Genomic DNA, 13,728 nt, shown 5'->3' with positions numbered 1-13,728 from the left:
TCTCTCTCTCTCCCCCCTCTCTCTCCCCCCTCTCTCCCCAGGTGTAAGCAGCTCAGGATGTCCGCCCACCTCCTCCTCCTCCTCCTCCTCCTCCTCCTCCTCCTCCACTGCCCAGGGCTTCTCCCTCGCTGAGCCAGCCATGACCAGCCAGCACACACATACACACCCCTCCTTCAGCTCCATCCACTCCATGGCCGAGCAGCAGCAGGTAACACACACACACACACACACACACACACACACACACACACACACGCACACACACACACACACTCGGTGCTGCACCAGTACAGGCCTCTGGCCCAGGAACTGATTTATAGTTCGCCTGTTTCACCTGTTGATTGTCACTGCAGCGCTGGGCGTCGTTCTTTCATTCACTTTTTTGATGGAGATTAAAACAATGTCTTCTGTGATCATTGATGAAAAAAAAAAGTCATATTGTGCAGAGGCAACGGCTGTGCTGGATCACAAAATATATATAGTGTTGCTAAAAAGTAATGGATTACATTTTTAATGTGCTTGTACTTTTTTTTTTAAACTATCAATAATCTCAGAAACTCACAAGCTCCCATGTGGGTCATGTGGCCTCCCTGATTTTAAGGGGTGTTAAACTTATATATATATATTTTTAAAGATACAGTTGGCCTGTATCTTAGCATTTCATTCATTTCTGTGAAGAAAACTAAATGAAATAGTTATCTTTAAAGTTTGGATTATTATTTAAGATACAAACCCGATGACGGCTAAATCAATGGAATAAGACGTCATCAGTAGCGGCTAGTGACTCAAAAGAATCCTAAAAACGAGGATAAATCGCACTGTTTCCTGGAGAAGCTCGTACCACAGTCCAGGAAAGAAGCCAACCGGAGCACCTCCGATCCAGGAAGCGCAACAGAGCACCGGCTGAGCAACTTTTCTACCCTCGCAAAGACAATCCGAGGGTCATGGGAATTTAATAACCCCGTTAACGTGTGATCCGTGGATCCGTAATAAGGCCAATGACCGCGTCCCCCCAGCTGTTCTGTGGGAGGGTTGTGTTGACATGCATGCTGAATATGTGGAGCACGAGCCGTGCATAAGATATTTGGGTTGAGTCAAGAATAGCATTTGACTCGAACACGGTTGGACTGTGGTGGAAATATACTATAAGCAGCAAAACATGTTTTACACACCTAAAGAATCAATATCGGTTTAAGTGTACGCTTTACTTACAATATTTTTACCCCGTTTACCTTGCCGTCCGACAGTCAACAAGGAACCGAAGCAGTTACCTGTGCTTTCACCAATGCCACCAGACTCCATCGACAAAAACTGTATTCTTACCGAAGACGAGAGTTGCTGGTCTGCCGCTGCTTCAGTTTTCTGTTGTTTTTTTGTGTAATTGTGGGACTTTGGTTAATCCGAACTAGCCAGAGTCACCCAATCAGAGTCACCCAATACAACAAATGAACTAACTGATGGAGGCAGCGGTAGACCAACGGCTCCTGTTCTCTGCGAGGTGAAAGTACTGTTTTTGTCAATGGAGTCTAGTGGCTTTAGAGAGAGCACAGATGACTATAACAACTTCAGTTCCCCGTCAGAAATGGCTCTTTGACGGCAAGGTTAAGCAGTAAAAATATTCAAAATATAGCGTACATTTTCTTTGAGTTGGTAGATGATGGACTGAATATGGATAAGTACCTCATACAACCCCTCTTCAAAACATCTGAACTATCCCTTTAATTTAACAAACATTTTACAGCTTGTAAGCACCAAATGTGTAGCATATCTTTTTTTTGGGCCTGAAAGTAGGTGGGATGTCATAGATTATTAATTTAGATAATCAGTCCATGTTATATGTGTGGCAGTAGGTTCATATTGGTCTTGGTCATAATTTGGCACAAACTCTGGTACTGTAAATGTGAACTGCGTGACGTGAGTTTGAAATTGATACACAATGTTTTCAGTCGTATAAAAAATGTATTAGTGATGTCCTGAAATGCCTAAATGTTTTCTAGATTCTCTGCTGATTTCAACCTGAGTCGCATGTATGACGTGTTGCTGCTCTCTGTAGGTGCTGTCTGATATGACCATACTCCAGCGGAGGATCCCCCCTAGTTTCAGAGACCCTGCCAGCGCCCCACTGAGGAAACTCTCTGTTGACCTCATCAAAACTTACAAGCACATCAATGAGGTATGACACATGGTATACCACACACACACACACACACACACTTGTTTGTCTTTTCTTTGATCACTCTTTCAGGTTGTCCGTTTGTTTACCTGTTTTCCTGAGATCAAGCCAAAGCAGGGATAAAGCATTGTTTAAGGAATGCACGGCTGTCGGTGGACCACCACTAGTTTGGGGTTTACTCTTTAGGCAACCGTAGGCATGCGTGCCACCATTGGTGTGCGGTAGCTTAACCAATGGCACACCAGCAATAAGTGTGCACGAGAGTTTTTAGGACCCTTTCATCCGCATGCCAAATGACCTCTTTCAGAGCTATTGGAAGTTAAGCAGCTTGTTATTTACCGTAGTTAGATTCATTCTCCTCCCCCATTCGTGAAGACCCGCCCTACTCTGCCTCTGAATGGCTAGTCCTCGTTTAGGTTTATTGCTGATGAACATGATTGGTTGAAGGTTGGTAGGGTTCATGATTTCAACTCAGATGTTTCCTTAAGAATGGCAGCCTTCTTGTACAGTGCTCTCATATATAGTTACAATGTGCTGATTATGGGAGAAAATGTTACTATGCACGTTGCCTTTATGGATTGAACAAAATGACAGATCCATAGGTACATTAAAATTGTGACGTGGTGTCATAATCAAACTAAGTGTTAACCTTAATGTTGATGTGACACAAGAAAAAAAAAAAAGGCAACCAAGAAAATGTAAAAATGGCCGACTGGGCTGGGAGCAGCCGAAGCTGCTTTTTTGATGTATTTGTTCCGACCCACAGGTGTACTATACTAAGAAGAAGCGACGGGCCCAGCAGGTCCCTCCAGAGGACAGCAGCACCAAGAAGGAGAGGAAAGTCTACAACGACGGCTATGACGACGACAACTACGACTACATTGTCAAAAACGGAGAAAAGTGGCTGGACCGCTATGAGATAGACTCGCTGATCGGGAAGGGCTCCTTCGGACAGGTATGAACACTGAATCCACATTCATTGCTAGTTTATAAAGTCTTCCTCACAGATGATGATGTCTCAAGTAGCTCCTACAGTCAGTAACACGTTAGTCTCAGTGAACTGCTAGCATTATTATTATTATATAACAGAACAAAGCCTGGGACATCAGGCTGTCAGTCATTCCCTGTCTAATGAAAAACAAATGAAATCCTAAAGCATGTGTTGTTATGTGTGTCTGCAGGTGGTGAAGGCCTACGACCACCATGAGCAGGAATGGGTCGCCATTAAGATCATTAAGAACAAGAAGGCATTTCTAAACCAGGCACAGATTGAACTACGCCTGCTGGAGCTCATGAACAAGCATGACACTGAGATGAAATATTACATAGGTAAGAACACACACACATGCACACGTTACAGAGGGGTGTGAGAGTACAGGGGTCAGATATGAAACATATACAACCTCTGCTTATACTACACTGGTCGTCTTCATACACGGACGTGTTCACACAGGTTTGTTGTGCGGATCCTCAAACATGAACAGATTGGTCAGAGTAGAGTTGAACATCCAACGTATTCATGGTGTCAGACCTCCCGGTGTTGTATACCGGCACACTGCAAGACGTGTCAATAGTTTACTTATGTCTCTAAATGCGTCTATCCACACGATGGCATGAGTATCTGATCTGCATTCTCTGCTCAGGTAGACATTACTCCACTATATCTTTACATAGATGATAGTTAAACAAATGTAGCACCTTTAAAAAAAAAAATAGTACACAAAGTCAAAGTACAGTTGTCATGGAGATGGCTCTGTTGTCATCAACATGCTTAGCTCACAGGTTGAGGTGTGAGCCATCTCATTCTCATTCTACAAAACCTTCATCCACTGAAAAACAGTTAGTTAGTAAGGGACCTTGAGCTGTTCTATTAGGATAGCACATACCGTGACAATACAACATGAAGGTTGAGGTAAGAATGGATTATGAAAGAACACATTTATTGACTCCTTATCTCAGCTCTGATGTGAAATTTAGGAACTTAAATGGCTCTTAGTTCTGAAAGCCAAGACTCAATAAGTGGGGAATTTTCAAAGAGCAATTGACAGGAAATGATTTTATTGTTGTCAAGTACTCTTGCCAAACCGGATTCTTGTTTGAGTTTATCTTTTAACCTTTTTCTTTGTCTCCCATCTGTCTTTGTCTTTGTGTGTGTGTGTGTGTGTGTGTGTGTGTCTGTCTGTCTGTCTGTCTGTCTGTCTGTCTGTCTGTCTGTCTGTCTGTCTGTCTGTCTGTCTGTCTGTCTGTCTGTCTGTCTGTCTGTCTGTCTCTGTGCAGTCCACCTGAAGCGTCACTTTATGTTTAGGAACCATCTCTGTTTGGTGTTTGAGTTGTTGAGCTACAACCTGTACGATCTGCTGAGGAACACCAACTTCAGAGGAGTCTCCCTCAACCTCACCAGGAAATTTGCACAGCAGCTGTGTACAGGTGGGTGCATGGAGACACAAACATGTCTTCATGAATGTAGCTGGTGGTTGTCTGCCCCCTAGTGGACGAAAAGAAAGGAGGACGAATGCAGTTTGAAATCGTCTTCAAATCAGGAAGGAAGAATATTGTCGGTCAAAGACAAAGGACTACATTGAATAGTAATGGAAATATTTATCAGGGGGATGATGGAAGCGTTTTGACAGTTGCCTTTTCCCTTTGAGTGCAGTGGTTATGCCATAGATGCAGATTAATGCTGCTAGAACATCAAGACACATGTGATATATTCATCATCTTACAATAGGTTTCTAAATATACAAAACAAGGAATACGAAAACAAGATAATCAAGAGAATATTGTATCTAATACATATTTGACTAATCTATTTATATGTATTAGTTTATATATTGAATATTTTGTGTTTAGTATTTATCAGAAGGTTGTTGATGTGCACTAACGTTACAGCATACTTCAACTTCATTTATTTTAATGCAATTTTTTTACGTCTTATTTTTATTTATTTATTTACGTTTGTTTTTGAATTTAATTATATTTAAAGTTCAATAAAATCCATGGTATAAAAAGACAATAAAAAATGTATTAATTGCATGATGTTTCCAAAGTCAATGAGTTATCGCATTGAATAATCTTCACGTCAAGATTTGCCCAAAATAACGTGATTATGATTTTTTTGTTGCCATAATCGAGCAGCCCTAATATATATGATGTCTGTTCTTGTCCACAGCGTTATTATTCCTGGCCACTCCAGAGCTGTCAATCATCCACTGCGACCTGAAACCAGAGAACATCCTGCTGTGTAACCCCAAGAGATCCGCCATCAAGATAGTCGACTTTGGGTCCTCCTGCCAGCTGGGACAGAGGGTGAGCAGCATCCACACACATGTTTAAACACACACACACACAAACCTTCCAAATATGCCTGTAGAGTACACTTATTAGTTTACTTTATATAAAATTATATATTATAAATTCATCCCGCCGGTGACCATAATCATCAGGGTTCAGAAAATAGATGAGTGAATGGTGGATGAATGTATCACACATAAGTCCCAGTCAGCATGGTTATCAGGGGTTCTGTATAGAGTTTGTATGAAGGGAACATTTCCTGACTGGCAGTAACCAGACTGTGGATGAGAACACGGTTCCTCACAGTGGACAGCCACTGAAACAGCATGAGCGTCATTTCACTTTTAGACTTTCTAGTTGTTACCGATGCCCCCCATCCCATCCTCTCAGATCTACCAGTACATCCAGAGCAGGTTCTACCGCTCTCCCGAGGTCCTGTTGGGAATGCCGTACGACCTGGCCATCGACATGTGGTCTCTGGGATGCATCCTGGTGGAGATGCACACAGGAGAGCCTCTCTTCAGCGGCTCCAACGAGGTAACAAACATATCGGCTAAGTAGGGCTGCGCGATGATTCAGCGCTCTCATATCCACATTCACGTTTGATTCAGCATGTTGTCACTAAGCTAATCATGAGTGTGTGTTTGTTTAGGTTGACCAGATGAATAAGATTGTGGAGGTTCTGGGGGTCCCGCCCAGCCACATGCTGGATGCAGCTCCTAAAGCCAGGAAGTATTTTGACAAGCTGTCAGACGGTCTGTGGACAGTGAAGAAGAACAAGGACGTCAAGAAGGTATTTGATTCAGATCCATTTACAGTTTGTTTTATTAAAAAGTCAACTTTCTCCTGTTAGTCTTGTGTCTTCTGACTCCTGATGCTCAAGAATCCAATGTGGGACTTCTAGTTATTGCAAATGCATAAGATCTACCACAAGAGTAAACAAAACCATGTTGTAAGGGGAGACACTACAGGGGAATGGGGTCAAACATGTAACTGATAGATATCTCTATGAAACTTGCCCAGGTGATTACTTATATTCAAGACTATTATCTTTTGCATTACAAGTTTTCTGAAGTATGTAAATGAGGCATTATCTAATGAGAACTCTACAGACACACATTTATTACAAAGTAGTAAAACAAAACACCTAAATGAGTATTTTGAATGTTTTCTTTCCACAAATCTGAAAGAAGAAAAGTTATGGAAGCAAAATAGTCTATAATCTCAAAATCAACGGGTGCATGAAAAGCTATTTCTTTGCCTTAAACAAAAGAGGGGCAGCAGGTGAATGACGTCACTGTGAAGCATGTGAAAAGGTGTTTAGATGCTGCAGACGGGTTTTTGGGAGCACTGTGTCAAAGTGTATGAAGGCCCGCTTTTACAAATGTTGGCCTCTTAATATTTTAGCCACTTTTTCAAATTGTAGACCGGAGTTCTCATTGAGAACTACTTTCTGCTGAAGGAAAAGAATGAGAGGACTGTCCTCGGCCAAGACTGTGGATGATTCGGACGGTGGTTGTTGTGGGGTTTTATTCACCTTTTATTGTATTAGTGCTGGCACAATTCTCAGTATCCAACAGTTACAATCCTCAGCAAAGTGTAAGCACAAAGTAATATACACACGTAGTATTCGAAACAATACGGGTGTATTGGAAATGCAAATATAAGCATGTTTCAAGCTAACTGCTTGTGTATCGTGGTAGTGGGAGTTAACGGAGGATCCTGATTCATATCTCTCTGTTTCTAAATATGCGTGTTTGTGTGTTTTCCAGGAGTATAAGCCCCCGGCCACACGGCGTCTTCATGAGATTTTGGGTGTAGAGACTGGGGGCCCAGGGGGGAGAAGGGCAGGGGAGCCGGGACACGCCCCCTGTGACTACCTGAAGTTTAAAGGTAAGCCAGCACTTTGTATTGATCTGAAGGGATAGATACGGCATCTATTGGTTCCCTAAAAATGATTGGTTTGTATTTATATTTCCAAGATGTCTTTCCATCGATATGAATACAGCCAACATTACAAACATTGAGAGGAAGTTGCTGCGTTGTAGAGAATCACATTCTGTGTGTGAGCAGGAGATGGTGTATAACATGTTTAAACAAGCTGAGCATCTCAACATGTTAATGATATGTCAGAGCATGTGGTGAGAGTACCAGCCTCTTCACCCTGTACACAGAGCCTAAACAGAACCTGTCCTTTGTCCTCCTCCAGACCTGATCCTGCGCATGCTGGACTACGACCCTAAAAGCCGCATCACGCCATTCTACGCCCTGCAGCACAATTTCTTCAAGAAGACGACAGATGAAGGAACCAACACCAGTTCATCTACATCCACCTCTCCTGCCATGGACCACTCCCATTCAACCTCCACTACTAGCTCTGTTTCTAGCTCTGGTAAAGTACACCAACAGTGACAGTGATTATCTACAGCTGAGAGGGAAGATGGAGCTTGGACTGTCGACCATGACTGCAGGCAGCTCACTCACTTTGATCTGGCTGTTAGTGTAAACCACATCCACTCAAGATTCATATCTTCTAAGATTCTGAATCAATTCACATCTTCCAAGAATTAATTATTTTATTGTTTCTACAATTTCTACAAAAGAGCCTAGATGTTGCTACTAAAGGACAGTATGCTACACACCAAGTATGAAGCATTACTGGGTGATTGGTTGAAAAATTACACCCAAAGAAACAGAAATACAAAAGGCAGCTAGCCTAAACAATTGTATTCATGTGACAGGCAGCATTTTGTTTATCTCTAACTTGGACTTAATGTTCCTGAAGTCACTAAGAATTGAGAAATACCTAAAACTTTTTAGTAAAAGTTGTTTATATGTGTAACATGTGTCTTAGGGTGGTGTGTTTACATTACTGCAATCAGTTGATAGAACTTTTTCAAATATAAATACTACTCCTTACACACTTTATTCTGCGTTCCTGTCATAATTTGCCACACCGCCTTCATAAGCGCACAGCGGACTGGAGTAAATCCTGAGACGTGCTGAATCAATTTTGAATGGAATGGCGAGATACCGACAGATCGACACCCTCGGTCCACATGTCGTCACCCTGCAGCATGACACGCCCCCAAACTGTACCAAAGTAAATAAACTGTGTCTCCACAAAACAGACCATCAACGCAGCCAACAGCGGTGTGAGTTTAATGCCGGTCTGTTTTATCTCCAGGTGGCTCCAGTGGTTCTTCCAATGACAACCGCAACTACCGCTACAGTAACCGCTACTACAACTCTGCTGTTACACATTCAGACTATGAGATGACCAGCCCTCAGGTATGTTTTACAGGATGTCCCGTCCTGGTTCATTCAAATGCAGCAGTAAAATGTCTCTAACCCCTCAAAGGGTTCAGATCTTGGATCCTGAGCAGGGTCCACATTTACTCCAGCAGATACGTGTTGTGCTTCTTCTTTAGAGCGTGTCTGTCACTCTGAATGCGTCTCACCTCTGTGTCCCTCCCCCGTCCCCCCCCCCCCACCAGGCTCCCTCCCAGCAGCAGATGAGGATGTGGCCAGGCAGTGATGGTGGAGGTGGGGGTCAGGACCCAGCATACACCCAGTTGCTGCTCCACAAGCCGGCTGCCTCCCAACAGCACCAGCGCCACTTCCTGGACCCGCCCCACCACCCACACCCGACCTACTCCCACCACGGGAACGGCGGGCGCGGCCTGCGGCAGAGTGGACAGACGGGCATCGGCGGAGGGGGGGGCCAGCAGGGATCCTCGCCCCAGATGAGTGACAGCATGGATGTGGGCGTGTCCCTAGGGCTGCACCACCTGGGGGCGGTGTCTTCCATGGAGGCCTCTCAGTTCGGCTCGGCCTCCCTGCCCCTCGCTCTGCCAATCGGACTGTCTGCCTTCCGGACTCGGACGGCCCCCACCGCCCCAGGGCCACAAGCCCCGCCCCCTGAGGACTACTACCCTGCCTCCAACAACAATAACCCCGCTGCGGGGGGCAGAGGGAGGCCGGACTCAGACGAGGGGCCAGCCAACTCTTGATAAAACCTGAACCATGCCCTAAAGCCATACAATTTTAACTACAACTACTACAACTACACACATACAGCCAGAGTTCAGAGACAAAGAGGTGAACTTTGTGCTGAAGGAGACAGTTTGTACTGCATGAGAGGAGGAGGAGGAGGAGGAAGGAGGAAGATGCTGGGGGAAACTCTCCCTTTTTATCCCATTTTAGTTTGTTGTCCTTCTGTTGCGACTGTAATTGGAAAGGAATGATTGTGACGAGTTTGTTTTTATTAATATTATTATTATTGTTGTTTAATATTATTTGATTTTTCTCGGGTTTGAGGAGTTGCGTGTTCTACTTGGTTGTTGTTTAAGCCTGGAGAGGAGGAGGAGGATGAAGAAGGAAGAGAGAGAGGAGCCATGCTTTTCCATTTTACTCCATGTGGTGGCTGCAAGTGGAAGATCACATGTCCATGGTCACATCGGTTAGTTCTGACATTAGTGTATTCATATTTACAGTCCCTAGAGACGAGCAGTCTTAACACACACACACACACACACATCTACTGCTGCATCAAGAAGACAGAAGCTGGTTTCAAAGGGAGAAAACGCCAACCTGTGTGTGATTCAGGACTCCTGTCTGTGTTAAACTCACTTTTTCTTAGAGTTTTTCGCGTCCTCCCTCCGTCGCTCTCCACCTGGTCTCGACGGCGTGCGGAGAGAGGGAGGGAGGGGGGGAGGGAGGAGGAGGGAGGAGAAGGTGGCAGGACACTGATGCCTTCCTGGCGCTCATAGGGATCTCCTTCTCCTCCTCATCCCCTCCCTCTCCCCCTGCTCTCTTCTTCCTCTCCTCCTCCTCCTCCTCCTCCTCCTCCTCCTCCTCCTCCTGTTGTGTTTCTCCTCCAGACAGCTCCTCCTCTCTGTGCTGCTAATCACCATGACAACTGGTCCGGATTGCTGCTAAAGATCCAACACAGATCAATAAAGAAATAAAAAGAAATAGAAACAGAAATAAAAAAAAATAAAAAAAACTTTTTAACCCTTCTGCTTAAGAGAAAAGGATAAAGTAAGAACCACTGCATCTCAATGTATTTATTACTATTTAACAAGAAAAAACAAACTGAAAGTAACCCTTTTTTCTGCTCTTCTTTGTTTGGTTGCCTTCTTTCTGCAGGTGAGCTCTGATTGGCTATTGTAACAGTGACAGTAACTGGTGACATGGGAATGCCACCGGTTGTGGGGGCTGGGTGGAGGGGAGGGGTTTGGGGCAAAATAAAGTTGGATATATAATAAGAATAAAGAGTATACTTTTGCACACCAAAGTCAAACAAACATGGGATCTCCGCTTTTCTTCCTACTAATCCGATCCACCACCTCATGACCTCATGTCTTGTCAGGATGACGCTCCACAGGTCGCTCTGGATGCTCCTCTGGTGCCTTCACACCTCCGAGGGGAAGTGAAAGGGGTCCATATTCAATAAGTAAATAGGACGCGAGGTACATAATCGCATGAGTGAATACACACCGGGAACCATGAGCAGGCAGCCAATCACAGCTTGCTGTTATTTTGATTGACAGACAAACAAAAAGTGTTTAAAATAGAACAGTCATTGACAGAATTCAGAAAAAAACACTGATCACACAGTTCATGGAAGAAAGTATAATGAGCTTAGCTTTACACATTACTTGGATTAATTCCTGATTTTGTGGTAATATTTTTTTGATACTTTTTATTATCTAATGTAAATGTGATTTTGATCGGGTTTGGTTCCACTGAGTCATAAAATTCAAAAAAATGATTTTTGAGGTTATTCCTGAGGGACGTTCCTAAATGCTCAATGTAGGAATAACTTTTAAGATACAAACACTTGTTGAAAAGTGACCTTGATCTTTTGGTGGCTTTTACATCACCTGTAGTAACTGTGTAAGTACTGTGGGAGGCGGAACAAGGAGAGAGAGTTCCCTCTGCAGCTACAACCCAAAATCCACCCACAGCAGAGTTCCTCATACTGAGGGCAACAATGAATTGGATCAATACTGCACAGAGTTTCAGCCGACTCCATACTGTTTGGAGAGCAGGAGAGAAGTTAGACACCAGCGACCAGAGATGATCTCCATTTTGACCAGCGGGTCACCATGGTAACCCGCTCCAGACCACGAGCCTGTACCCCGAAGAGAGATCAGCGGGCTCACGAGCGGTCTGTGGGCTTAACTGATCAGATCAAAACCTGACTGATCTGAGATCTGATTACCTTCGAAAAGTCAGTTCATCATCATTCCTACAGGATCCTGACGGGGACAAATGTACTGAGTTTATAATAAAGCGACAAGTAATAAAGTGTAATAGATAAAGATGAAACAGAGCTTCTAACAAACAACGATAGTTCACATCACTAAATACTGCAGCTACATATGAACAGGGATTATAGCTGCATCTCTAATGTGCTAACTTGACACTCTTATTCCATCACTGCAGTTCTGACTGACACGTGGCAGCTTTGTGATTATTATTGTAGAAACAGGACCACATGTCCTTTATTAGAAAACAACCCAAACACTGGTAGACTCTGCTCTGAGAAAGCCTGACGTGTGTCACATATTCATAGCAGTTTGTTCATTATGAAACAAAAACGTACAAATACTCTGTTACTCTCTACTAGCTACTCTATGCTCCTGAAAATGTTAAAAAATGCTAAAGGAAACGCTTCCAAGATTTTTTTTTAAACTGCATAATATATACCAACACCATTCCAACTTCCATACATTTATTTATATCTCGGGCAAGACTGACTAATACTAAAACACGTCATGTTGGTTTGCTGGTCTCCTTTTCTAATATTACATGTAACAGCACAACCATGTTATTTACATCTCTTTATCAGCACAAACTGGGCTATCAGAATATGTCACGTGAATATGTGAATAGTTATATGTGTAATATCCCCATAAATACTTGAGAAAAACAAAAAAATGGAAAGATCACATAACAAAATAGTGAACAAGACTTTTGGCTTTTGAAATGTATTCTTCTCAGCCTTGGTGATCAGGGAAAAAATAAACAGTGTAACCAACAAATATCAAAACTATTTCCATAACAGAAGCCAAATATAATGTAGAAAAATATAATAGAACAGAAAAACAGAGCAAATGATTCATACAGAATGTTACAAAAGAAGCTACAAATATACAGACATCCTGCGGGTTTTTACCACATTTATCAAATCAACACTGGATCACAACAGGAGTTTTGCCCCCCCCTCCACCCCACAGTCCCAAAGACCCCGCGACCCAAGCAGTCAGTCTTAAATATAAATAAAGGTATGGACGTTGGAATGGTGTTTGCATATATTATCCATTCTTTATTTGAATGGATGGTATGGAAATTAAAATAATTAAAAAACTTTAAATAATTTCGATAATCTGTGTCAAATGTCAAAAGATTGTAGCAGTATCGCGTAGTAGTAGTAGTAGTAGTAGGGGTATAAGTAGGGGTATTAGTATTTGTCCGGACTTAGTATACTATCGAGCCACACTCCACACCAGTAGGGGGCGATAACGCGCCATGTCATCGTTTGCTGCATGCCGTCAAACATCAAGAAGAGACGACGCTTTTATTCTGAAGGAGTCCGGTCGGAAGTAGTTTGGTTGCTGGTGTTGTAACAGAAGGTCCATGGAGCCGTACAGTCAGTGGCCGAAGCAGAAGCACGCTGAACGGGGACCCCGCTCTCAAAAATAAAGGTAACGCCGGTAACCTTTCATCCTCATTGAGCTCGTTAACTAGATACAGCGGAGTCAGTGTCGTGTGTCTGTGGACGTTACACCACAGTAGAGGCTCCGCTAGCTTGACTCCATAACTCTGCCCTGAAGTTACAGTGTAGTTAGCGGTAGCTGCTCTTGTTCCATAAGGTTAGGGTTAAACGAGAGGGATCCTCCGCATCCGGGTACTTCTCACTGTCTATTAACGCTAACATTCATTCAAAACCCACAAAGTGAAGAAGTGTCAGCTCATGTTTAGCACCTCACACTGGAGCACTTAGTGTTGTTTTCATAAGCACCAACATTCACAGAAGAGCCTCTGTTCATTGTGTGAATTATATTAGTTTGTTTGTGATGTATTTATTCGTAATGTTCCTATACACTAACGTTACATAACACTGGGCTAAAAAACACATTTTAACAATATATGCATCCTAACTAAGTACTGGCATATCAGTAAGTCATAGCGGAGTCATAAAGCTTTAATATATATATATATATATATATATATATATATATATATATATATAT

The 13,728-nt window shown here is 43.0% G+C and overlaps 2 protein-coding genes across 4 annotated transcripts in view; both read left to right on the top strand.

The window, feature by feature from the left end:
- The window catches only part of dyrk1b (dual-specificity tyrosine-(Y)-phosphorylation regulated kinase 1B), a 50,110-nt gene extending 39,373 nt beyond the window's left edge, over positions 1–10,737 (top strand). For all 3 annotated transcript variants that reach the window (XM_031868572.1, XM_031868573.1, XM_031868570.1), the window contains exons 2-13: positions 42–208; positions 2,054–2,173; positions 2,940–3,128; positions 3,355–3,502; positions 4,451–4,600; positions 5,343–5,479; positions 5,855–6,001; positions 6,117–6,257; positions 7,237–7,357; positions 7,674–7,856; positions 8,652–8,755; positions 8,962–10,737. In XM_031868572.1, the coding sequence (XP_031724432.1) occupies positions 140–208; positions 2,054–2,173; positions 2,940–3,128; positions 3,355–3,502; positions 4,451–4,600; positions 5,343–5,479; positions 5,855–6,001; positions 6,117–6,257; positions 7,237–7,357; positions 7,674–7,856; positions 8,652–8,755; positions 8,962–9,477 (2,025 nt within the window). In that variant the 5' untranslated portion in view covers positions 42–139 and the 3' untranslated portion in view covers positions 9,478–10,737. The remainder of the gene's footprint in view (positions 1–41; positions 209–2,053; positions 2,174–2,939; positions 3,129–3,354; positions 3,503–4,450; positions 4,601–5,342; positions 5,480–5,854; positions 6,002–6,116; positions 6,258–7,236; positions 7,358–7,673; positions 7,857–8,651; positions 8,756–8,961) is intronic.
- A 2,353-nt stretch (positions 10,738–13,090) lies between these two features.
- The window catches only part of ppox (protoporphyrinogen oxidase), a 6,156-nt gene continuing 5,518 nt past the window's right edge, over positions 13,091–13,728 (top strand). Inside the window, exon 1 of the mRNA XM_031868687.1 lies at positions 13,091–13,179. The gene's annotated coding sequence lies outside the window, so the exon portion shown is untranslated. The remainder of the gene's footprint in view (positions 13,180–13,728) is intronic.

The sequence above is a fragment of the Anarrhichthys ocellatus genome, unplaced genomic scaffold (assembly GCF_004355925.1).
Source record: "Anarrhichthys ocellatus isolate YVR2014 unplaced genomic scaffold, GSC_Weel_1.0 scaffold43, whole genome shotgun sequence".
NCBI classification, from domain to species: domain Eukaryota; kingdom Metazoa; phylum Chordata; class Actinopteri; order Perciformes; family Anarhichadidae; genus Anarrhichthys; species Anarrhichthys ocellatus.
This window is presented reverse-complemented; position numbering and strand designations above follow the sequence as displayed.